General features: G+C 35.1%; 2 protein-coding genes across 3 annotated transcripts; both read right to left on the reverse strand.

The window, feature by feature from the left end:
* Positions 1-682: 682 nt before the first annotated feature.
* Positions 683-3598, reverse strand: LOC112503651. The gene is made up of 5 exons (XM_025107649.1): positions 3303-3598; positions 2354-2403; positions 2079-2254; positions 1731-1839; positions 683-1059 (listed from the first exon to the last, which is right to left on the reverse strand). Exons 1-5 carry the CDS (start codon positions 3568-3570, stop codon positions 751-753), a joined length of 912 nt encoding a protein of 303 aa, XP_024963417.1. The 5' UTR covers positions 3571-3598; the 3' UTR covers positions 683-750.
* Positions 3599-9485: 5887 nt separating this feature from the next.
* LOC112503650 (zinc finger CCCH domain-containing protein 38-like) lies at positions 9486-21077 on the reverse strand. Of its 2 annotated transcripts, none has more exons than XM_025107648.1 (4): positions 20974-21077; positions 13213-13555; positions 10514-12593; positions 9486-10009 (listed from the first exon to the last, which is right to left on the reverse strand). In XM_025107648.1, the coding sequence occupies exons 2-4, from the start codon at positions 13530-13532 to the stop codon at positions 9980-9982; spliced, it is 2430 nt and encodes an 809-aa protein (XP_024963416.1). In that variant the 5' UTR covers positions 13533-13555; positions 20974-21077; the 3' UTR covers positions 9486-9979. The 2 variants fall into 2 exon arrangements, with proteins under 2 accessions (XP_024963416.1, XP_024963415.1); XM_025107647.1 differs by having other exon boundaries at positions 13213-13594.
* Between the last annotated feature and the right edge of the window lie 3768 nt (positions 21078-24845).

The following is a 24845-nucleotide window of genomic DNA, read 5'->3' on the forward strand; positions in this document are numbered from 1 at the left end:
TTCAGTTATGGGATGAAATCAGATAGAGATGAAATTGTTTAGGAATGAACGGTTTTAAGAGTTTAAGAGTTTTTAAGAGTTTTAGCCAAATGCTTTATAATATAGTATAGATAATATATATTTTTTTTATATATAATTTAATTTAAGTTTAATAATAGTTTAATATTATAAATTTTATAAAGATAATAATTAAGTATTCTGTTAAAATTTAATGATTATACTAATTATATTTTAGATTTTTTATATTTAAAATAAGATGTTTATCCTGTATTTGATTGTGTTTATCTGCAGTTAGTTACACAAATTCAGATATGGGATGAAATCTGATAGGGATGAAATCGTTTAGGGATGAACGAGTTTAAGAGTTTTTAAGAGTTTTAAGTATTTTAAGAGTTTTAGCCAAATGTGCCAAATGTTTTATAAGATAGTATAGATAATATTATAAATTTTATAAAGATAATAATTAAGTATTCTGTTAAAATTTAATAATTATACTAATTATATTTTAGATTTTTTATATTTAAAATAAGATGTTTATCATGTATTTGATGTGTTTATCTGCAGTTGGTTACACGAATTCAGATATGGGATGAAATCTGATAGAGATGAAATCGTTTAGGGATGAATGGGTTTAAGAGTTTTTAAAAGTTTTAAGTATTTTAAAAGTTTTTAAGAGTTTTAGCCAAATGTTTTATAAGATAGTATAGATACATATAACATCCTTAAAAAAAGGAAAAAGAAAATACATATTCAGAGATCTGCATAGATCCTGACCAAAAGCAAAGAGTCAAAATGAGTGACGAGTGGCCATTCCCTTTGCTTTTTGTTAAGGGGTCTTCCTTTCCCCGCCTTCTCTCGATTAACCCTAACATCGGCTAAACCCCACGTACAACACTCCGTCTCCAAATCGAAAGATTCCAACCTCAAAATACCGTCACGCTCAACGGAGGATGTCGCATCGTCCACCTTTACTGTGTACTTTACATACATTGGACGATCTTTGAACCTATCCAGGTCTTGTGGAACCCTAATTACCCTCTCGAGTCCTGGTGAAGACACCTATCCAACCAACACAAACATGTTTACGTATCATTTGTTTATACCATTTTCTTGTTATCTCGTTCGTGGGTTGGTCGTTTAACAACACGAACTGGGTAAGCATTTATCGGTAAGAGTCACCACTATCACTGACCGAGTAAGACTCTCAGTTAGCAAAATAGCATGATAAGATTGTGGGTAAAGACCATCATCTCTATACCGAATAAAAGTCTCTTACTCGATAAGAGACAATAAGGGGCTGTATATCAAATATTTACCGGGTAAGCATGGCAAGGACCGAGAATCTTATCCAGTAAGTAAGTGAGAAGACTCTTGCCCAATTAACGCTTACTAACAATCCATTTTGATGGCCGAAAATGTTAATCGATAAGGTAAGTGAGAGTAGTGACTCTTGCCGGTAAGCATTTGGTAAAAATCCCTTCCCCTTGGCATCAAGTAAATATGACCCAAAATCATATCATGGGAACAGCTTTTTCTCATTGTCATAAGAAGTTTTTGATAACCATTGGGAGTCCGGGCCAGCTTACTTGCACCTCGACTGAGCCCATGGGACTTGAACCGCGGACCTCCGGAGAGCAAATCCAAAGTCTTAGCATCCAATACCCCTGAGGGTATCATTGCTATAAGAAGATTCAAGCAATGGGAAAAGGGAAAAACAGCAAGGGAAGGACCTCAAGTGATATATCATCAGGAATGGATCCAGCAGCCTCGGCCTCATTTAGTCGTTCTCTGAAAGCTTTTGAGAAAGCTTCAATATCCTCCATGGTGGGAGAACCCGACCTGCAAAACATCTTCAGTTTATGATATTGTAACATTTGATAACATGGATACCCATTTACCACAAGGTTACGCCAAGATGGACGATAACTTCATATATTTATAAATTAGGAACCCGGGAACGGCCAACAGCACGCCACGTATCCCTCTCCAGGATGAATATTCATCATGATTAACACATTCATGATGAATATGTAAGAGTTATTCGTCACATTCATGATGAATATGGACTACAGGCTTACTTGTTTGAAAGCCTCTCAATGCGCACTCGAATGGCAGAATTCTGTAACGTCTTGAAAGCATATATTCCCAGCTCTCCATCGAAAGACATAGAAACTTGTTCAGCAATTGTCAACGCTTCTTTGTCCCATGTAGTCCCAGCCAAAGAAACTCCACCTCCTCCACCTCCATCGCCGGCCTTGATAATTTTTTAAGGAAATTTAAACTTACTACTCGATATAGAGTATAATTTGCTATAAGTTGTGCTGAATTCATCCCGAATAATCGGCCAACTTACTCTGGGGTCTGCATCTTCGTCTTGGATAGCATCATCCTCATCAAATTCCTCTATATAACACAATACGATGAAAAAAACATTCAAAAAGAAAGACGTTTCAAAACCATTCAAACATTTCAAGAATCGAGCAACTGTCTCAATACTTTAACGCCCGAACAGCATCCTAAGAAACTTATATTAAAACTACCATCATTCCTTAACCTCATGATGAAACAGAAAACGTTGTTGTAGATAAGATGAAGAACATATTCGTAAATAACGTAAAGCATCTTCATCCATAAAACTTATATAGCTTGACATCTATCCAGTTACATGACTAGATTAAACCAAAACAAACAAATCAGATATTACACGACTAGATTAAATGAGTTGGGTTCCGGTGTGAAGAGAAGTCATGGGGAAAAGGGTAAGAGGAGATCTACACCCTTGGATCAATCCTAATTGAATGTCAACACTAATGAGGTGCACCCTGATGCATCAGATCAATTCCCTTCTAAAACACAATTCATGGGTGGACATGATATTAAAAGTGATAAGGGCTTAGATCTTTCTTACGCTTCTAACCATAACTTCCCTTCTCAAGCGATCCAGTTTATATCATATGTGAAATCGGATGCATTATGCACCTTACTCTAACTTCAATGGTAAATAAAGGTGCACCCATTTTAGACAATTTTATAGAGCTGCTATAATTCATCTCTGTAATGTCAAATTTTGCAAAGAGAATTAAGAAACTGAAGAGATACAACCCTAATTACCCAAATTCCCTCATTAAACTGGTCAAAATCAAATAAGCCGAACAGAAATATGAACACCACATTTGACACAAACGCAACATAAATTCACAAAGGGAAAGCCTTGAAATTGCAAAGGCAGCAAAATAAATTCAGTTTTCCCAACAGAATTGGGAAATTTTTGCTGTTTCTGCAATACTGAAAAGAGATTTTACCATCGTTGTCATCAACAAATTCTTCATAAGGTTCATCTTCGGAAACGGGTTCAACAATGGAAGGACTGAGAAGAGATCGAGCTTCCCTTTTAGCGGTTACTGTACACCAAAGGGTTTTGTTTGAGATGAGGTTTACAGAATACGATAGTAATGGGTATGGACTGCAAAATGGGATTTTCGAGAACTTGGTGATGATGAAGGGATTCGTTTGTGATGATGAACCAGCAAGCAATCTGGTGTGATGGTTGCAGATTGAACACATCTTCATAGTTCGTTTGGGGTTTTTTCAACATGTCATGGATTTTGTTCATACGACAAAAACACTGAACCAAAAATATCCAAGCTAGCCCAATCTGTTTGGGCTTAAATACAAGTTCGGTTACATGTAGGAGCAGGACTGTAATCGAACCTGGATCGGGCCTAATCAAATTTTAAGTTAGGCTCAGTCCAACCTTGGTAAAAGAAGGTTCGTATTTTTTGTAAAGAGACATTTTTAGACCCTTCTAAAAATCAGCTTGAGGGTAGGGTTGTAAATAAAACGAACGAACTCGAACGAAGGCTTGTTTATGTTCGTTCGTTTAACTTAACCGAACAAATCTTTGTTTTCGTGTTGATTCGTTTAGAAATCGGGTGTGTTCGTTCGTTTAGAAATCGGGTGTGTTTGTGTTCGTTTATGTTCGTCTGTTAACATGCTAAACGAACGGGCTAAACGAACATGAATAAATATTATTTGAATTTAAAATAAATAAACAAAAGATTATATATTATATTTAACATATAAACGAATATAAACGAACGAATATAAACGAACGAATATAAACGAACGAATATAAATGAACAGTAAATAAATAAACGTTCATGAACATAAATGAACAAACGAGACTCTTGTTCATGTTTGTTCGTTTAACTAAACGAACAAAAAAATTTGTTAATGTCCGTTCATTTATTAAATAAATGAACATAAACGAACTTTCCGCCAAACGATTCATGAACAGTTCGCTTAACGTTCGGTTTGTTTACAGTCTTACTTGAGGGGCACTATAAGAAATATGATTTTCGGGTTTGTCTTTTATAATTTGTAAAAAACATTTATGAATGTATGCATTTTATAAAGTTCAAAAACTAATTAAAAAATTAAGACATGGATCCATCACTATATTTGAAAAAATGAAAAATTATTATTGGTTGAATGAGTTTTGTATAAATAACGTGTTTTGCAAAGTAAACCTCCTCTGCAAAACCTTATTCAATCAATCATAATTTTTTATTTTATTCATTTTTTTGTAATTATGAAAGATTGATTAATCATTTTTATTCTGCATGGTGTTAATCATGGATATTATCATGTTCATTATACTAATTTTAAAAAAAATACATGAAACAGTTTCAGTAAAATTTCATAAGTATTATATGAAACAATTTTATAACCATATATGAAACAATTTTATAACCATATATGAAACAACTTCATCAAAAATGTTATTATACGAAACAATTTCATAAGATTAAATAATTTCATAATTTTTTTTCATAAGATTAAACAATGAAATCGACGGATGAGGGTGGTTTGCACGGTTTGTACAAATATGGGTGGTTTGTACTTGATCGTTCCTCTTTTTCTCTCTTTCTCTCTCTCTCTCTCTCTCTCTCTCTCTCTCTCTCTATATATATATATATATATATATATATATGAGGTTATTCAAGGGAGAACTCGATTGTTTGTGGTAACTGTGAGATCCATTTTCAACCACAAATCAACGGATAAATTAGGAAACCAGTAATTTTGGTAATTAGAGTTAAAATTATCATTAGAGGGCATTTTAGGTATTTCTAAAAACTCCTCTCTCTGACCTCCGACCTCGGATCTTCGACCTCCGGTGAACATTATTTTGGCCGGTACCAAGTAATTACAAAGATACACAATGTGAGTAAAATTAATCACAAATATACACAATGTGATATCCATTGTGGTATCACTGTGATACCAATGTGATACCCACTATGATATCAATCCAAACCTTAAAAACAAAATCAAACCCATAACCTATATTTAATCGATAACCCTAAAGATACACAATGTGATACCCATTGAGATATCATTGTCATACCAACTATGATATCAACCTAAACCCTAAAATCAAAATCAAACCCACAAACTAAATTTAATCGATTACCCCAAAATTCAAAAACCAAATCCACAATCATTGATCTGGATATCTAAATTTAATTGAAGCGCTTGGATCCTCAAGTTGATACAAACAATAGTTTTCAGATTTTATTTTGATGGAGATAGAGATATGGAGTTTTTAGATCTGATTTCGATGGAAACGAAGATCTGGATTCGTTGAAGACTTCATAAACAAGATCGACGCCAGTGACTGATTTGAGGACAATGTTGGATGCTGCAACGATGATGTCGGCTCTTTCTTGGCCAACGGCCAACGAGAATGGTGCACATCAGATGGCGAGATGGTGCACAGCAGCCCTGTTCACCCCCGACATCAACCCTAACATTGTCGTCGTCATCTTATCTGCCAAAGTTCTCCCTCGACTGCAACCCTAACTTCTACACCAATATCGCTTTCGAAGCCCGAACCTCACTTGCCGCAGACATCCACAGCCGTTGCCATGACCTCCATCGAAAACTGTCGGAACCCCGCCATCGCCGTCGTTCAAGGTACTTGTATCGATGAAGGTGTTGATGGAGTGACTACGAAATGGCCAACGAGATAAAGAGATTCACATTATAAGGCTTTTATAAGGTGTCAAAATTACTAGTTTACTCTTTGTTTTATTTTAATAAATAACATTAATTATCTTAAATGATTTATTGTAGTTAGATCTGGCGGTTATCACAAACTATCTAGTTATCATTTGATTAGGCCCCTATATATATGTATATATATAGAGAGAGAGAGAGAGAGAGACTTGGAATCACTTGAGACCAACTTGTTTTCGTGAGACTCGTGAGACCACTTTTTTATACTTGAAACTTCACAGCAAAATGTTGTGAAAGTAATCTTCACAATGTTTTTGCTGTGAAGGTTCGACTTTTTTTACCTTTGCAGCATTTTGATGTGAAGTTTCAAGTGTAAAAAAATGGTCTCACAGGTCTCACGAAAACTCAACCCTATATATAGGCAAGTTCATTTGTTAACTTTAATTGTTGTATTAACTTTATGAACTAATCATGACCATTGATTTTTAAAATAAAGGGTTGAGATTAATCATATTATAAATTTAATTTATTAAATGTGTAACCTTACAAACATATGTGTGCGCAATTGCTGAAGGATATTTATGTAAAAGATAATGTGCACTCAATGACATCGATTACAAACAATAGAAATCGTATATGTTCAATTGTGTACATAATTGTCACAAGTGTTCATATATGTTCAATTTATGTTCATAATTGCCACAAATGTTCACATATATGTTCAATTTGGGTTCATAATTGCCACAAGTGTTCACATATATGTTCAATTTGTGTTTATAATTGCTACAAGTGTTCATATATGTTTAATTTGTGTTCATAATTGCCACAAGTGTTTACATATATGTTCAATTTGTGTTCATAATTGCCACAAGTGTTCATATGGGTGTATACATGTCAATTTGTGTTCATAATTACCAAAACACTCGATTTGATTATTTACTTCACTTCCCGATCTCAAACTTCACTGTCACCATAAACAATTTTAACCTTCTCAATGTAGTCGTGTTGTTTTCTAATATCTTTATCCATAATTGTTTGAAAGATTACAAACGCTTTACTAATGGATCTCCTCCACCAATCACAAATTTATAAATATTAAAAATGGAAGATCAATATTAAAAAATGAAAAAAAAATCATAAGATCAATATTAAAAATGCAAAATTCATGGGATTTTATGAATCTTGTAACTTCCATTAACGATAGGAGTTACAAAGAAAAGAAAATTACTCATATACCCTTAACATTAAATTCTTAGATAGTAAAGAACCTAATACTAAAATGTAATTGATTTAAAAGGTTTATAAATTTAACGTAATAATTTGGGTTAACATTTGAACTTAGTGCATGCACTCTCACTCTCTCTCTCTCTCTCTCTCTCTCTCTCTCTATATATATATATATATATATATATATATATATATTAATTAATGTTGATATTGTCTGCAATGATTATTGTATTTGAGGTTAGGCTCAAACACTATGGCTAGGACCGAACTGATGTAGTTCGGTCTTTCATTCAAACCGCATAAACCATTCACATCGTATTATAATGTAAAACACAGTTTAGAATTTTCAATTTTAAGTTATCAAACCACATTATGCGGTGCGGTGCAATTTGCAATTTTAAGTTATCAAACCGTGATTCAAACCGCACCGCATATTTTGTACATCTTTTAATTTTATTTATTACACACATATATAGAATAACTTATAATTTATGTAATGTTTTTAAACTCTGTGTTTTGAACTTTGAATTTGATCCAATATGACAATTACAATATTAATAAATTAGTTGGACATGTCATAACTCACACGTTCAATTTAGTTTGAAGTTTTTTTCTTTTTTACTTAGGGGTCGTTTATCAAACACTTACCCGGTAAGCGTTTACTGGTTAAATTTAACACTATCATTTACTTACCGGGTGAGAGTTTAGTCCACCAAAACGGTATCGTATGCAACAATTTACCCAGTAAGCGCTTACCGTGGTAAGAGTCGTCGCCTTCACTTACCGGATAAGACTCTTGGTCCTTGTCTCGCTCTTACCGGATAAGATTCTTGGTCCTTACCGTATTCATTCGGTAAGGTAATGTGACTTGGTGTTCACTTACCCAAGTAAGCGTTTGGTAAACAGCCCCTTAGACTGTTTTTAATTATGCAATATGTATTTGGGAATCGAATGTATTAAAACTCTTTGTTTTTTTTACTATGGTCACTTTATCGTTGATTTTATAATGTACTTTTAAACTTATAAATATTGGATTGTAGACATAATTAAAAGAGATAGGTACAAACCGACCCGCACCACACCACATTTTGCGGTGCAATTTTAGGCTTATACAGTGTGGTTTAGAGTTTGGGAAAATGCTCAAACCGCATATATAGTATGGGTTATGGTTTGACCTCAAATCGCACCACAAACACCCCTAGTTCAAACGATTATCGTCATCATCTCATTGTCAAAATGCAGTCAAACTAGAAACCAAGTTTTTCAGTCCAAGGATGGATTGAACTTAAGTGTTTACATGCCAATCAATTTAAACGCTCCTGATGAGAATTGGGTTGTTTTGCTAACAGTTGTTGTCTCTTGTCAGATAACTAAACACTTATTGCCTCTTATCTGGTAAGAGGCCGGTTACCCAAATGTTTACTCGGTAAACGTTTATTGATATGAATTAACACTATCATTTATTTTGATGTGTAAGAATTTAGTACATCAAAACATATCGAATGCAACAATTTACTGGGTAAGCGTTTACCTGGATAAGAGTCACCATCCTCACTTACCGGGTAAGAATCTCCATTCATTCTCATCACTCTTACCTGGTAAGACTCTTGGCCCTTCTCATGTTCATCCTATAAGAAAATTTATCCGATAAGCACTTACTAAGTAAGTGTTTAGTAAACGGCCCCTAAGAGATGACACCCTTTACCAGCAAACTAGATTACTATGTCATTTTTTCTAATCGTGGAGCTTACCTGCTAAGTGAGGGTGGTTACTTGACGACTCTTATCCAATTAGAGATGTTTACTTACCAAGTAAACATTTACCAGTTTGTATTTGGTAAACAGCCCCTTAATTATGAAAAAACGACAATATTCATGCTATAATGTTACGCCAAATTACCTTCAAAACTAGTCGTAAATGCCTTTTGGTTCTCACTGTTTCACATTAGTTTTCACTCTAAATCTTGTTTTAAGCCCCAAATGAATCGAGACTTTCAAGATCGACTCTGAATGAACGGTTAACCGCCGCTACTCACCTGGTCTCATGGCTTGTGTACACATATCAAAGCTCCAACTCAAGTTTTTTTTGGGGTAATTTAAGAGAATAACCTTCTGACATCTTAATTTCAATGCATGATCTTCAAACATATTTGATGCAACCTAATGTTACTTGGGATACGGTACTTAAATCTGTCAGAAGGTCGTGCAGATAAAAAGAACAGAGGCGTTTCTTAGCACTTTAAAAAAGTTGACATGCTCAAGCAGTGCTTTTTCACATAGCAAAGCAAATGCACCAGAAAATCCCAGACTCCAAGCAACAATCTTCTAAATAGTACAAGGCAATACAACTAACTGTTTCCAATTAACAAAACAGCAAAAACAACATATCTCTTGTTCAAACTACTATCGAATAAAATACGTTTTAGCATTTGCACTAGAAAACGTATTTATTTGGGCACTGTATCTCATTCTCCGACCACTTTCACCCACTACTCCCATCTCCCGACAACGATTTGGGCAGTCTACCCTTATTATATGACGCCATGTTTGTGGGAAAGCAGGACGGATGGACGAAAAGTGATTAGAACATGAGTTATAGTGACAAAATAAATAAATTTTATAGAGCGAGCGGCCAAACGTATTCTATACATGGTTCAACAAATACTCTTCCAAACTATCGACTCACCTTACGTTATCTTAAGACCTCATTAGAGTTTTATAACAAGCGTGTGCTATGCCTTTAGAAACCTTCCGACATATGCCTGCAAGAACAAGAGAAATGTTCATAAGAAAATGGGGGCCAAAGCAGAGTTGTCTAAATATATGATGAATAAATACAGATGGGATGTATATTTGTGGGAAGAGCGTATATTTTCATATCATAATCAAATGCCAAACAGCCCTATAAATACACTTGCCAAATAGATCCCCTTTCTAAGGAAAGGATATGTATATCCGTGAAGACCCCTGGCTTGTGATTTATGCATGCTTTCTAAATTTTTTTACTAAATCTTTTTTGCAACTCAGGGGTCTTCCCAGAAACAACTTCTCTATCTCTTGAGAGATATAGGAAAGGTCTGCATACATCTGACCCCCAAACCTTACTTCCATTTGGGATATACGGGTTGATTTGGTTTGGTTTTGACTAAAAGGTGTGCTAAATATTATATAGGTGAGTGGTTATCCAAGAGAAAAGGACAGCCATAGAAAGAACAACAAATCATAGAAATTTAAGAATTATGACAAGAACAAGACAGACAACTGACCTCCACAAGCTTGGTAATTTTGGATTTAGAAAACGTCAGATATTGGTCTATCTTTTCTTGTGTTCTTGGGATCTGATTTCCTTGTATGGTACTTGTAACCTTGTCAACCACTTTCTTTACAATAGTTTTGTAAACTTCTCTGCTCATCTTACCTTCCTTCCATGTTGGCTTCAGAATCTCTTTAACAAATTCCACGAGGGCGATCTTGAACTGCCGCATGGCCTTTTCATCATTGCTGATATTGCCTTCTTCTACTTTGCCTTGTGCTTCAGATTTGCCAGGATTTGTATTTTCATTTTTGTCAGCCTTCCTGTTCTCATTGACTTGTAGAATTCCAACTGGTTCCTGCTTCCCATCAGGCATACCAACTGCCACCAATTTGCTGGGGTTGGGATCAATTGAAGAAACTTGTTCCACTGACACTTGATTCCCCTGTTCCATTGAATTAGACAAGATCCCCATCGGTACACTAATGTTGGACTCATTGACAACCATATCTCTTGATGACTCATAGTGCTCTTTGGATTTTGTATCTAGATTCTGCTGAACTACCATAGAGTCAACTGGGGCACCAGAAGATGCAGTATTGGGAAGAGAGTAAAGTAACTCAAGGGCATTGGCCAGATTTAGGTTCTGAGATATCTGTGGCAATGATACAGGGAGGCTACTTACTTGAGAAACCTGCTCATTACTTGCTACAGTTGCATCCAATTGAGGGATATCGTTTTTAGAAGTTTCCAGAGGTTTTCCACCTCGTTTATTCTGAATATCTGTCTGCTTTTGTAAGTCCACATGCAAAAACATGCCCTGAACTGAACCATTCGACTGAAGTTTAGGTCCATTCAAAGAGCTAAGAGAAAGCATGTCGGAGCTTTTTTCAGTGCCGTTTAAAGTTGAAGGATATTGGAAAGCCATATTATGAACACTCGGAACGAAGTCTGAACCATAGGAATGAATTTGTTTGTTGGTCTGTCCGGAGACCATATTGCGAGAATCAATCATCATACTGACACTGCCTTCTCCCTGCTTCTGATGCTGCTGAAAACAAGGAATTCTAGGCACCTCTGGTATCACAGTTGTAGTTGCATTTGTTAGTTGGCTGCCTGAAGTTTCTGGCATTACATGTTGCGAATGCAACTGGGAACTGTCATGAATGATTTGGGATTCTTGATTCATATCCATATGATTAGTAACACTCCTCGGTTGAGATAAAATGTCAGAATTTTTCTCAGATCCATTCCATCCTGGAGGATCCCATGTTCTGTTCTTGTCATCCAGAATATTATCACGAGACATTTCATCAAAACCTCCCGATTCCAAATCATTCCACAAAGGACCACTCCAAGACTTGTTCTTGTCATCAAAATCATGGCTGGATTTTGGAAAATCAGAAAATCCTGATGCACTCACTTGATCCTGTGGCTGTCGATCGTTCCACGGCCTGCTATTATCGTGTGACCTTCCTTCATGGCCTCCTGATTTTGGAACATCATGAGAAAACTTGCAATTGGTGCGGTTGCATTTTCCCATAATAAAAAACCTGCATGGGGCTCTGGTAGTTTGGTTTGATTGCCGCCTGTGATCTTGATCATCATAAGCATTCCGATTGCCTTTGTGGTAATCATCTCCAGAAGAAGTGGTATGGTCTACTCCACTTTTCCGTCCAGTATCTTTCCTGTAACCATCTGAGCCCTTGCTAACAGAATTTTTATCATCACGGAATCGTAAACCACCTGAGTACTTTTCCATCAAGTCACCACCTCTAGAATCTACAAGTTCCTGGTGGAGGAATCTACACTGAATACCTCTTCTGCAGTTTCCTGCAGAAAAATCTTTACATGGTCGAGATGATACCCTTGAATCACCAGATTCATACGATTCTCGTCTTTCATCACTGAATGGGCTCCTACCCCTGCCTCTACTCCTACTCCTGCTCCTGCTCCTGCTCCTGGCCAAGCCCCTTGTACTACCCCTGTCCCTGTCCCTGTCCCTGTCCCTTCCCCTGCTTCGGTGTGGACTCCTACTACGATCTCTATCCTTGCTCATGTTCCCCGTGCCACCTACACCTCGCTCACCACTCCTGCACATAGCATCAAATAGCAAGCACAACATTACTACTTTCTCCGAATGCTCTGATTATGATGAACACAATTAATCATAGGGGAAAATGCAACAAAGTTTGGTTTAGTCCCTAATTACTGTAGCAAAAAAATTCCCATTCGATGTAAAAGAGTTCCAAAATTTCCTATTCGTATCCATTTTGACCGATAACTTGCTGATCTTGTATCAGTGGATGCCCAAGGATTACAAGATGTTTACAGAAGGGTTTTGGCGAAGTGGATGATAAACTTGACATTCACATCATAAAATGTTACAAGATCAATAGGTTATCGGTCAAAATGGGTAAAATGTAGGAAATTTTAAAACTTTCCTACCTCAAATAGAAAATTCTGAAACTTCCTTACACTGATTAAGGAGAAAAATAAATTTGTTGATACACTGAATAGGAACTAAGGCAACCTTTGTTGCGCTTTTGATGCATTTTGCTCTTGATTACAACAATAATCAGCCTTTTAGCCTAAATTATTTAGCATTGACAAATGACAAGCATGCATTTGTAACTAGAATAAGAAATGGATCATGTTATGGCCATAACTTCTGATTTGATTAAAGATGACAGGTGCAAAAGAATCGCAAACCTAAATGGCAGATCATAGGAATTGTCCGAAGGGCGGGAGCTATATTGATTTTCCCATTCATCAAAAGCAGGATCCATCTTCATTCCATGCCTGCCACTGCTGTTGTCATTATCCATTGAAATGTTTTGATTTCCTTGCATAGGCTCTCGAGATGGTTGCCCAGAAATATCACCAGCATCATTAGCTTCTGAATTTGACCGTTTTGGTGAACCATCCCCAATAAAACTTGAATAAGGAACCTTTTCACTGATCTCAGTTCGAGTCGCCTCCTCTTCTTTTCTGTCCCATAGAGATTCAGATCTTCTACGTCTACCACTCATAGTCCCACCGTTTAGTGAAGATTCTGCAGCTTTTACCTTCTCTAGTAAAGATACAGCATGATCTGGAGTTGCAAAAAGTACATTAAAACTATAGAGCACAAACCCCTTTAGCTGTCCATCATTGGAATTTGGAAGTGATCGTTTATGCATGCTCTCAAGAAACAATGTCACTACAAATAATACTCCCTCCATACCAAAATAAATGAAAAGGGAACACAGTTTTAGAATGTAATTATTACACTTTTTTAATTAACAAAATGACAATTTTCCCCTTAATAATAGAGGGACTCCATCTTATAATTAAGGGTAGAATTGGAAAGTAAGCACTTACATTTGAAAGTGGACACTTGTTTTAGGACACTAAAATAGAAACAGACACTTGTTTTGCGACAGAGGGAGTAATATACATTTGAATATCAGATAAGCAACGGCTAACAACAGCATAAAGCTATGAATACTTGGCAAGAGTGATAAATGACAGAAAGGTAATAGTTCCACATATGACAAGTATACAGAAACAGAATCAGCAGTAAACAAGACAAGGAACAGAAAATTGTGGAGATGCAAGTATGGATTGAACCTTAACACATATAGCTGCCGTCTGCTGACCTGATCGGGGTTCATGCTTATTTGTCTCACCTAGGAAGGCACACAAAGGCATTACACTGCAGACCAGGAAACGCTTTGCTCAACAAGGCGACCGATATGACTGTAAAAATCAGGAGCCTAAGCTCAATCTGGTGACACCTTTACGAGACGGAAATGGATTCAAGGGAGATGGCAAGGGGGATGGAGGAAATAAGGAAGAGTGAGAAGGAGTGATATTAAAGATGGAGGGTGTGTGTTTGTAGTCATGGAATGGTTAGAAGAGAGACTATGGAGAATTTGTTGGTAACAATGGGTGTTCGGGCCAGCTTACGTGCACCTCAACTAATACCATGGGGCCTCAAGATAAAAGCCAGGAAAATCCCCAGTGGCCGTGAAGAGACTTGAAGTGGCGACTTCTGGGAGGAACCCCAAGGCCTAGTCTTTATTTGCCAGGTAGATCATGGTGGTTGTGGCAGGTTCTCGACCCACACACGTCTGTGATGATGGAAGGTGGTGATAAGTGATAACCGGCTTTAGAGCTTAGGATGAGCCTGAGGGTGGGAGTTACTTCGGGATAGAGAAGAGACTGAAGTTATACAAAGATCGCCGGGAGTCTTTTTTTTAACAACTGGTGGGAAAAATGAATGAAAATAAACCGGGACATAAATAACCCAAAAGGTGGGCTCGTGCTCTGATAATTGGACATGATATTTGCTATCTTGAGGGGAAATCGCTGCGATAAGAAGCTTAATCCATTAAAACATAACTCAGAATCCACAACTTTTTGAAACCGATGCATTTACTGAGAAAAGAAGAGAATCCACATGTCATCAAAATACAACACTGGGGAAAAATGAAAACACATACCTAGCAAAATTCATTCTATAAACTCAGTTTTCAGCAATCAAAAATAGGACAGAAGAAAACTTAAGGCAGAATAAGGAAGCTTGAATTAGAACAAGAAAAAAGTACTCAGTTATCTACATCTACATCACTGAGATATGCAGCTATTTGGCTAGATGATCTATTAAAAAAGAAGCCAACAAGGCTCTGGTAGAAAGAAAGAAAATTATCACGATCTTATGCTATCTGCGTTCTTTTCCAACAAATTGAAACGGGAACCTAACAGAAGGTGAAGAGTTCTTTTAAACAGTGAAGTGCTTTAACTACAGCTTGTAAACAGCATGTCCCTTTGACTGAAATTCTAGAGTTTCCTTAAGGCTTAAACAAGAACTGCATAAGCCTTCTTCATGGCTTGGGTTAGTTCTTACTAACTAGTGTAGTTGTACCAACAGATGGATTCCAAATTATACCAATAAGCCCAAGTAGCTTGAGTATGGACAACTTGTTGTGACGTGAAGAAAAATGTGATCCGCTTACCCCTAGATCAAGCCAAGAAAGATAATGAATATAGATCAACATCCTTTCACAAGCCGGAGGTCAAAGGGTAGAGGTCATGTAGTACATCATACCCTCATACCCGAATGCATACCCTCATACCCCACATTCAGGTGGGATCTAAAAACCGAAAATCATGCAAAGATCTTCAAACTTGAATCTAGGGCCCCAGGTGAAGGATCTTGGGTTGAATGTTGGCCAAACTACCATAAGCGTTCGTCATTACATATGGCCGGTAACGAGCTTTCCGTGCATATCTAATTGACTCTGTAACTCCCAACAGATTGAAGTTATGCCCGTTTTAAGTTGGGCTTCCTTCAAGATCATTTTCCTTTCTCCCATTGTTCCATGAAAACATCCGCTAGTTCCTCGATTCACTCTGTGTCATTCCTCCTCAATTGAGAAGAACTCAACCTCGAGTTCTCAGGGTAGGCAGTTTCATCCAACATCGACAGGTTGTACTTGTTGTAGATATCAGCTACGTTGATGGTCTTCATGATGGACATGGTGTTCAGTAGATCAAGGACATAGACATTGTCATTAATCTTTCAAAGTGTCTTGAATGGGCCATACTTCCTCCGATTTACCTTGCTATATGTTCCCACCAAAAATCGCTATTTTCCTAGGTAGACCATGGCATCATCTCCAACCTCGAATATCTTGAGCCCCTAATGATTATTTGTTGTTGCTCCGTACTTGGCATTGGCTTTGGCATCTTCTCCTTGAATTCTTCGTGTGTGTTCTGCATGTCTTCTACAAGCTTGTTGGCGGTGTTGTTAGCCTTCTCTAGTAGTTCTACTAAATAGACCGGTTGCCTTAGTGGTTATGTTGTTACAACGATCAAAAATACGAAATCATAGGCAAGACTGTGATTTTAGGCAAGACTGTGATTTGAAACAACGGTTACAGCAATGGTAAAAGTGGTTGTATAGCGGACCAAAATTAGTGGTTCATATAATAATTAGATTTTATATTATAGTATATATATCTATGTTGTTATATCGGTCAGAATACGAAATATCGGTCAGGACCGATATTCGATATATCGGTGATATATCGGTCCAAAATAGCGGTTAACATAATATTTCTTAGAATAATATATATAATATGCATTAATTAGAGTTTAGAAATATAGTTTCAAAATTAAAACATCACATCATCTAAAGTGTTCAAAAACGAGCTAATATAAAAGAAAGAAGAAGACCGTTGTGGAGGCAGATCAATTTCAGACCTAATTTAAGTTATCAAGCCCAAAAAACTAGGCTCATGAAGTAACAAAAGCCCAAAGATTTAAACCCTAAAAAATCAATATATCGGTCCGATATTTGCATCAAAATATCGCTAAAAATGGGGAAAAATCGGAAAATATCGCCGATAATATCGGGGACGATATTTTGACCGATATTTATGGACCGATATTTTCTCTAGGAGCGATATCCGATATATCGCCGATATATTGACGATATATCGCGATATTAACAGCATAGATATATATATATATATATATATATATGTATATCCATGGCATACCTTAACATATTATATGTATTAAATAAAAACTTCCTGGCAAGCTCTGCACTTCTGTACGAAATTCGGCATGCCTCAATTCAGTTGCGGCCAAAAACACCTTTTCTCTCCCCCAAGCCACCCAGTAGTAGAAACTCTCCCCTATGTTGTTCGATAGCGATTTCTTCCCATATCCACGTCATAAAGTTCTTTTAGAACATCAAATATAATGACCCTCATTGTTCATGGCCACAACGAGGGTAGTAGTTCTTTAGTGCATCAACTACCTTACTGGAGTCCCTGGATTTGTGCTTAAAAACATAGATGATATCTCTAGGATATTTGCACATCTTGCACATAGTACTTCTATATCTGAAAATGTTTGAAAGCTTGGTGATCGGAGTAGATCACAAACTTCTATTGAATCTAGTAGTGCCCCCATCATCTAGGCTTGTATAACTGCATATAACTCCATATCATATGTAGACTACTTTTGTCTCGCCTCGTTCAACTTTTCACTATGGTAGGCACAAGCTTGCCTTTGCCCTCGTTGTGATGATACAACTCGAATTCTTGTCCCACAAGCATCACACTTAAATTCAAATACCTTATCGAAGTTAAGTAGAGATAATGGTTGTCGTTGTCAACTTCTCTTTGATGAGGTTCAAGCTCTTCTGTGTGCCTCGACTATCCACTTGAACTCACCCTTCTTCAAGCAACCCGTTATTAGTGTTACAATGCTACTTAAATTCTCAACAATCATTGACAGAAGGTTGCCAACCCCAGAAAGCTACAAACTACAATCACCGTCCTCAAGGAGGGCTAGTCTCTAATGGCTTTCACCTTGTGATCATCCACATTAATTCCTTTTGAACTCACAATTTATCCTAGAAAAAGAAGAAGGTTAGTTAAAACATTCAATTTTTCCCACAAAAATGCAATGCGGTCGGCACATCCCGCAAGTGGCCCATTGCTCCTTCTCAATACCAGCTATAAATATCACATATGTGAATACTGATCATATCTCCAACAATTAATGTTATGTGCAAACCTTTCTTTGGATCTTTGTCGAAAACTATGCATGTTGATGACATGATGTTGATGCTAACTAATGTTTCAATATCAACCCAAAGTTGACAGCAATTCCCTAACCTATAAAACCCAAAACAACTCCAAGACAAATACATTTTTCTCTTCAATGTCCAACACATACATGCATATGATGTGTTAAAGATGTGAAAGAAGTTAAGCCCCAACAATCACATAATAATATCAATCAATGACAATTAGTCAATGGAAGCGACTTGTTTAATGTGTCATGCCATCAACCTCGACGATGTGAAAAAGTTAGTTTAGATTTCAAAGCTTCGAGTGTTCATTACAACAATCTGAAGACATGTTGCCTCACAACTTCTATGGCATTCACCATTAACTTCATACTTTATTTCCCAATTTGGCACAAGAAAGTGTACGGCTCTCAATGTTGTCAAAGTTTGTTGTGATTGCTTTGAAGAGAAATCCACTATAGGCGTCGATTTAACCAATATCACAAGGAAGATCACTTGGAAAGCAGCAAATGCCTAAGACGATAGTTCAATGATGTTGAAGAGTGGTTTGCATGACAAGATAGTTGGATTTCGAGGGGAAAGCACGTCTATGTGTTGCTTGGGATCAAGAAAGGTTGGCCATAACACAAGCAACAAGACTTCCTTTATTTGGATATATGGCAGCACAAGACGAAGACACGACTTTGGAAGACAATATCATGTGGACCAGAAAAGGCAGCCATCTACACATGTAAAGATCACAAAAGAAAAAAGAATCAAGAACATATCACATGATTGTGATATACAAGGTGCCTAGATTTACATATAAAGCTAAAATGAACATCAATTAAGAATTCAAATAGATAATTTCTTTAGGTGTATATTATTTGTTGCATTAATTATAAAATTTCGCACTCAACAACCACTAGAAAGATCAAAACTTTGATGGAATGTACGATAAAATATGATAAAATAACACAATTTACAGCTATACTAATCCAATCATACCAAATATTCTAATGATTAAAGACATTTATGAACTATGAAAGCTGCAAATCAAGTGAGGCAACCTTCATTACCGGCCAAACATGGCTACTATAAAACCCAAGAATTTGTCGACTAAGAAACCGAATTCCTACTATACACCCGAACAAAGATCACAGGTATCGGATCCATCAAAAACAATTCTTTATAGAATACTATATCAAATATAGATCAAGCATCCATCAAAAACAATTCTTTCCAGGTCTATGTATCTAACTATAGCTTCGCCACTAAAAGAAGGTAAGGAACACCCTCTTTCATAAAGGTTCCAATTCATGACAAAAAGAGTGTCAACTTAACATTAAAGCACTCTGTATACCATATATGCTTTCTAGGAAGAGAAACAGACACCCCTGCACAAAACAACATTGAGTGGCAGGCTAGGTTCCACCTTCAATACTTGAAAGCAGCTTTTCTAAGCCTGCTACTTTATGCAGACTGCACGTTATTGGGATGCAGGTGTCTATTGATATGCATGGTTAAGAAATAAGAAACACTAAATATCAAATGGTATAAACTTAAGAAGGCTAAAATTGGATACCTTGGTGACACATCCAAAATCATATCAAATTTCTAAGAGTATCTTTAAGATTTCTGCACGACCTACTTGTTTATGATAGAACAACTACTTATGATGGCCAAGCACAAGAATCAAAGTAGAAAAAAAAAACTACTTATGATGGCCAAGCATAAGAACCAATGTAAAAATTAAAAACCAAAATGTACATAAAAATAAGAGGAAAACTTTGTTGAATGAAATTTAAGGTAATGCAAAATGATTAAAAAAAACACACACACTCACACAATGGCCAATGGAAGAAATGAAAACAGGATAGAACAACTTAGGAGTAGATCAAATGAGATAGCAAAGGAAGTCTAGGAGAACTTAATGAAGAAACCCGATCTAAAAGAGAGATACCAAAATCCTCAAAATCTTTTCCCAACTCCTGTGGCTTCAATGCTTACTACAAGTTACCTTGCAATTCTCTTAAGCTATAAAGGCTTTTCCTAGTCGTAGTGTAATACATGCTCACCCTACTATTTGCCTGCTGGCACATAAATTATGCTATTATAAAAACCTAAAAAGACAAAAGGATATATACATATACATATATATATATATATATATATATATATAAACCTGAAGGAATGAGAATAAATATCCTATTATGCACGCTTGGCCAATTGTTTTCAGGAGTTACAACTTCATACCAAGTTGCGTTTGATGATCTTTGGAGGACAACACAGAGCCGACAACTAGAAGGCAGCAACTTTATTTCTTGAAACGACAAATGGGAAAAGTCGATTCCATTGCATGACCTCACAAGGCTACCATCTGATGGCAAGTGGGATGCTATTCAGGTTAAGCACTTGCATACTAGAAGGGAGCAACTTCTTTTCTTGAAATGGCAAAGGGAAAAGATGCATTCGATAGCATGACCTCATAAGGAATTACCACCAAACTTCAAGCCGGATACCATAATCGCACTTGCATACAAGAAGATAGCAACTGAATCATTCACATGCCTAATACTTGCGTACTACTGAAAACTGAATTAGCATCAATTAATTCCCCATTCTGAATAAAGAAGGTCGAGTAAATCACAAAATTTAAAAGACACATAAAACAAACACCAGTCACTTCAGTTTACACATAGCTTAACGAACAAAAACAATGCCTAATCACAATTCACAAGATCCCCTGTCAATTTACATTCTTCCTCAATGATAGATATCAGAAAGAGGGCTTTTCAGTAACAAGACCATACCAAATTCAAGAAAAGGAAAAATAATAATAACTTTGAAAGACTGAATGAAAATAGAAACCCTAATCAAAAAGAACGAAGAATGATGAATACCTGTAAAGCGAAGAAGAAAACCCTAAAATTCTCTGTGACTGTCTTTCTCTCTCACCATTGTTGAGTAGCAGCAATATGAATGGAGAAAGAAAGGATCTTCGTTTCGAACGGAGTAGATTTTAGGTCATTTAATTGTACGAGTCAACTGGTGATTTAGAGATATATGGAATTGAGGGGCTGAATTGAAAATTTTGAAATCACAAGAGGGACTCCTGCAAATATTAATTTACAAATTAGTCCCTAAGGTTATGAAAAGTTGTAATTCTTCTGAAAAATGAATAAATTTTTACAATTTTTTATAATACAGACCATGTATGCAACAATTGTTCATCGCGTTTGATTGAACCAGACCGGACCAAACTGAAACAAAATAAAGAATATCATAGTAAGATCGATCTAAATCGATCCGGTTTTAAATTAGAACTGGTTTAGTATAAATCAGGCTGTGAACCAAATTGAAAACCGAATGATCATATTTCAAAGTCGAACCAGTTGCAGTGTGTTTTATCCATTCGTCTCAACCATCGAATTTAATAATAATACGAAACATCTGATTCAACACTTAGAATAATTTTTATTCTCGACATTGAATTAGTTATATCGGAAGTATAGAATTCTTCTGGATCTAATAATAAGTATTGTTATCCAAGCTGAGTTCTTATAATCGGATTTCATGACTGACAACTCGAATTTTAGAACTGCCAATCTGAATGGAAAATTATCAGAAGAAGTATATATATATGAAGCAACCTCCAGGATTTGAAGACCCAATAAATCCTAGACACGTATACAAAGTTGATGAAGCTCTATATAATCTCAAACAAGCTCATCAGACATGGTATGACGTGTGTGTGTGTGTGTAAGAGAGAGAGTGTGTTCAAAAAGGCACACCATCGAGCACATGGCATGCGCCATGACGTGATACGATGCAAGACACGTCTCTACTGTTACGAAATGTCTAATGGTGATTCTATAAGGCGTATCTCACGCTATGACGCCTTAAAGCGCATATGTGAGTTTTTTTTCACAAAAAATATTATTATTACTTTATTTTCGATGTTTTTATACTTTTAACTTTATATTTTACACTGTTATATATTTATCTAATCACATCATTCACAACTTCGTGAAATTCATAAACGTTATGGACTTACGATTAAAATGAAGTTGTAAAATTACATTTCTATGTTTTATTTTAAATATTCAATCAAAAACTATTTTATAATAACAATTTATATGATTTTTCTTCTTTTAATATCATTATCTCATTAGAATAATATATAGAAAACAAATATGTATATGCATAATTGTATATATAACATACAAATTTGTTGCCTTATCTCACGCCTTGAAAAACGTTGTGTCATCGCTGTGGCGTGTAAGGCTTGAGGCTTGACCTTGTTGCCACGACAAGTCTCACGCCATTTTGAACCTTGACAATGTTCAAAAAGGCGCGGCATGGCGCGATATGGGGCAAGACACGTCTCCGCTGTTACGAAATGACCCACAACGTTTTTGTAAGGCGTGACTCATGCCGCAGCATGCATTTTTTATAAGATGTGATTTTTTTCAAAAAGAAAATATTTTTAAGGGCTATTTGGTTCAGGTTAGAGAATGGAACAAGGAATGAAAATGGAAATGACTTTTCATTCCCCCTTTTAACTTGGAATGAAAATTTGGGCTTCTTGGGGAATGAACTCGTTATATTATACTAGAAGGGTGATCGCATAATATAGCGAGATATATCTCAATTTTAATGTTTCGTTTTATTATTTATTTATGTCGATATAATATGGTATTTAATGGTTTTAAGAAAGCAAAAATGTTTTTATTTTTGAATAAGATATAAATTTAAAGATATTATAAAAAATTAGAAAAAAATATATATCGATATTAGTATCAAGTTTACTATTTAAAATTTTCGTTTTTTGTGTAATTTCTTTAATTAAATATTTTATCTATAATTTAATTTAGACTTCACAAAGTAATTTATTTATCATTTAATAATATAGTTTTTTATAAATATAATAATTAAGTATTTTATTATAGCTAATGATTACCTAATTATATGTTAGATTTTTTATATTCAAAATGAGATGTCTATCTCGTATTTGATTTATCTATTACACAATTCAAAAATGAAGCTTTAATAAGTTATACTTATGTAGAATTTACTTGTGATCTTAAAATTTAAGTAGTATGCATCAATAAGCAGTACTTTATGCATAAAAAATTAAAAAATAGTTTTTAATAATTTTATCAAACGCTTTATAATATATATAGATAAAACCAAACAATTTTTTTATTATCATTCTCATTGATTATTGATTAACACCTCTAACTAAACACCCCCTTAAAAAAATTAATTTGTAATTTTACACATTTAACTTTAGATTTTACGTTTTTATAGATTTATCCAATCGCATCACTCATAGTTTCACGAAGTTACGAACACAATTAAAACGAAATTTGTAAAATTACTTTTATAGGTTCTATTCTAAATATTTAATCAAAAACTATTTTTAAAATAATTTTTTTCTTTTTCTAATATGAATGTACATTTTTAATGTCATTATCTGATTAATATAGAAAACATTTATGTAAATATATAATTCTATATACTAGATTCAAATTTGCCGTTTTATATCACGCCTTAAAAAACGTTATGTCCTCGTCATGGCATGCAACGCTTAAGATTTGATCTCGTGACCACGCCACGCTTCACGTCAATTAGAATCTTGTCTTTTGTGTCTTTTTACGGTTCTTTGTGTTTTTTTTTTTTTTGCCAATTTTGTTTTGTTTATATTTTCTTTTTATCTTTTCTTCATAACACACACCCTAAATATACGTCTCTCTGGTTTACATAAAATCACATTATATGTCTCTGATTTGGAATAATTATGAAAAACGTCTCTCTGGTTTACATTTTCACCAACCTTTTGCGCTAACACCGTTAGATGATTCTGTTAAGTAAGTCAACTCATGGGGACGATTTAGTCATTTTGCTCTTTTTTCTTATTTACTATTAAAAATTAAAAAGTAACTTTTTTGTAAGGATGTCTCAGACTATTCCTGTACTAATCTCAGCAAATTGTGACCGCAAGAAATCGGTCTTAATAAACTCAATGGTCACAATTATTGTATACGCATCGAATCAAACTACAATGTGAGGACGAACTACAAAGGGACCAAAGACGTGTAAAAATATAGACCATTGAAGTGTTTGCATAATTATTTCAAATTAGGAACACAAGTGTGATTTTATATAACAATAAACCACAGGGATCAAATTTGTAATTTACTCTTCTATAGTATATTATAAAACATTTGACAAAAACTTTTAAAAACCAATTTTTATACATAAATTTAAAGTACTGTTTATTAATGCATATTACTTAAAACTCAATATTGCAAGTAGATTGTGCGTAAGTATAACTTATTAAAGCTCCATATCTGAATTCGTGTAACTAACTGCAGATAAACATAATCAAATACAGTAAACATCTCATTTTAAATATAAAAAATCTAAAATATAATTAGAATAATCATTGAGTTCTAAAAGAATACTTAATTATTATCTTTATAAAATATTATATTATTAAATCAAGAATAAATTATTTCGTTATTAAATCTATATATATCTATAAAGCAAAATCATGATAGGTTGACGTGGCATCTTCTCGACGCAAAGATCCTATTTTTCTCTTTTTTCCACATTTTGATTTTTTTTTCTTAGTAATTTTGCAAATTAATGTTTACATTTAACTCAAAAACTTTTCCCTTTCTCTTGGTACGTTTCAACTTCAATATTTAAATCCAATTAATTTTCACATTTAACTCAAAAACTCTTCCATTTCTCTTGGAACGTTTCA

The sequence above is a fragment of the Cynara cardunculus genome, unplaced genomic scaffold (genome assembly GCF_001531365.2).
Source record: "Cynara cardunculus var. scolymus isolate 2C unplaced genomic scaffold, CcrdV1 Un_Scaffold_3481, whole genome shotgun sequence".
Lineage (NCBI taxonomy): Eukaryota > Viridiplantae > Streptophyta > Magnoliopsida > Asterales > Asteraceae > Cynara > Cynara cardunculus.

Bases quoted from the DNA above. Each gene is read 5' to 3' on its own strand.
- LOC112503651 (XM_025107649.1), bottom strand. From the start codon at position 3,570: ATGAAGATGTGTTCAATCTGCAACCATCACACCAGATTGCTTGCTGGT. The intron at 2,404-3,302 runs GTAAAATCTCTT...TGTGTTATATAG, and splicing joins ATTTGTTGATGACAACGATG to AGGAATTTGATGAGGATGAT. The intron at 2,255-2,353 runs GTAAGTTGGCCG...AAAATTATCAAG, and splicing joins ACGAAGATGCAGACCCCAGA to GCCGGCGATGGAGGTGGAGG.
- LOC112503650 (XM_025107648.1), bottom strand. From the start codon at position 13,532: ATGAGTGGTAGACGTAGAAGATCTGAATCTCTATGGGACAGAAAAGAA. The intron at 12,594-13,212 runs GTTTGCGATTCT...TGCTATGTGCAG, and splicing joins TCCTATGATCTGCCATTTAG to GAGTGGTGAGCGAGGTGTAG. The intron at 10,010-10,513 runs GTCAGTTGTCTG...TTGTTCTTGCAG, and splicing joins AAATTACCAAGCTTGTGGAG to GCATATGTCGGAAGGTTTCT.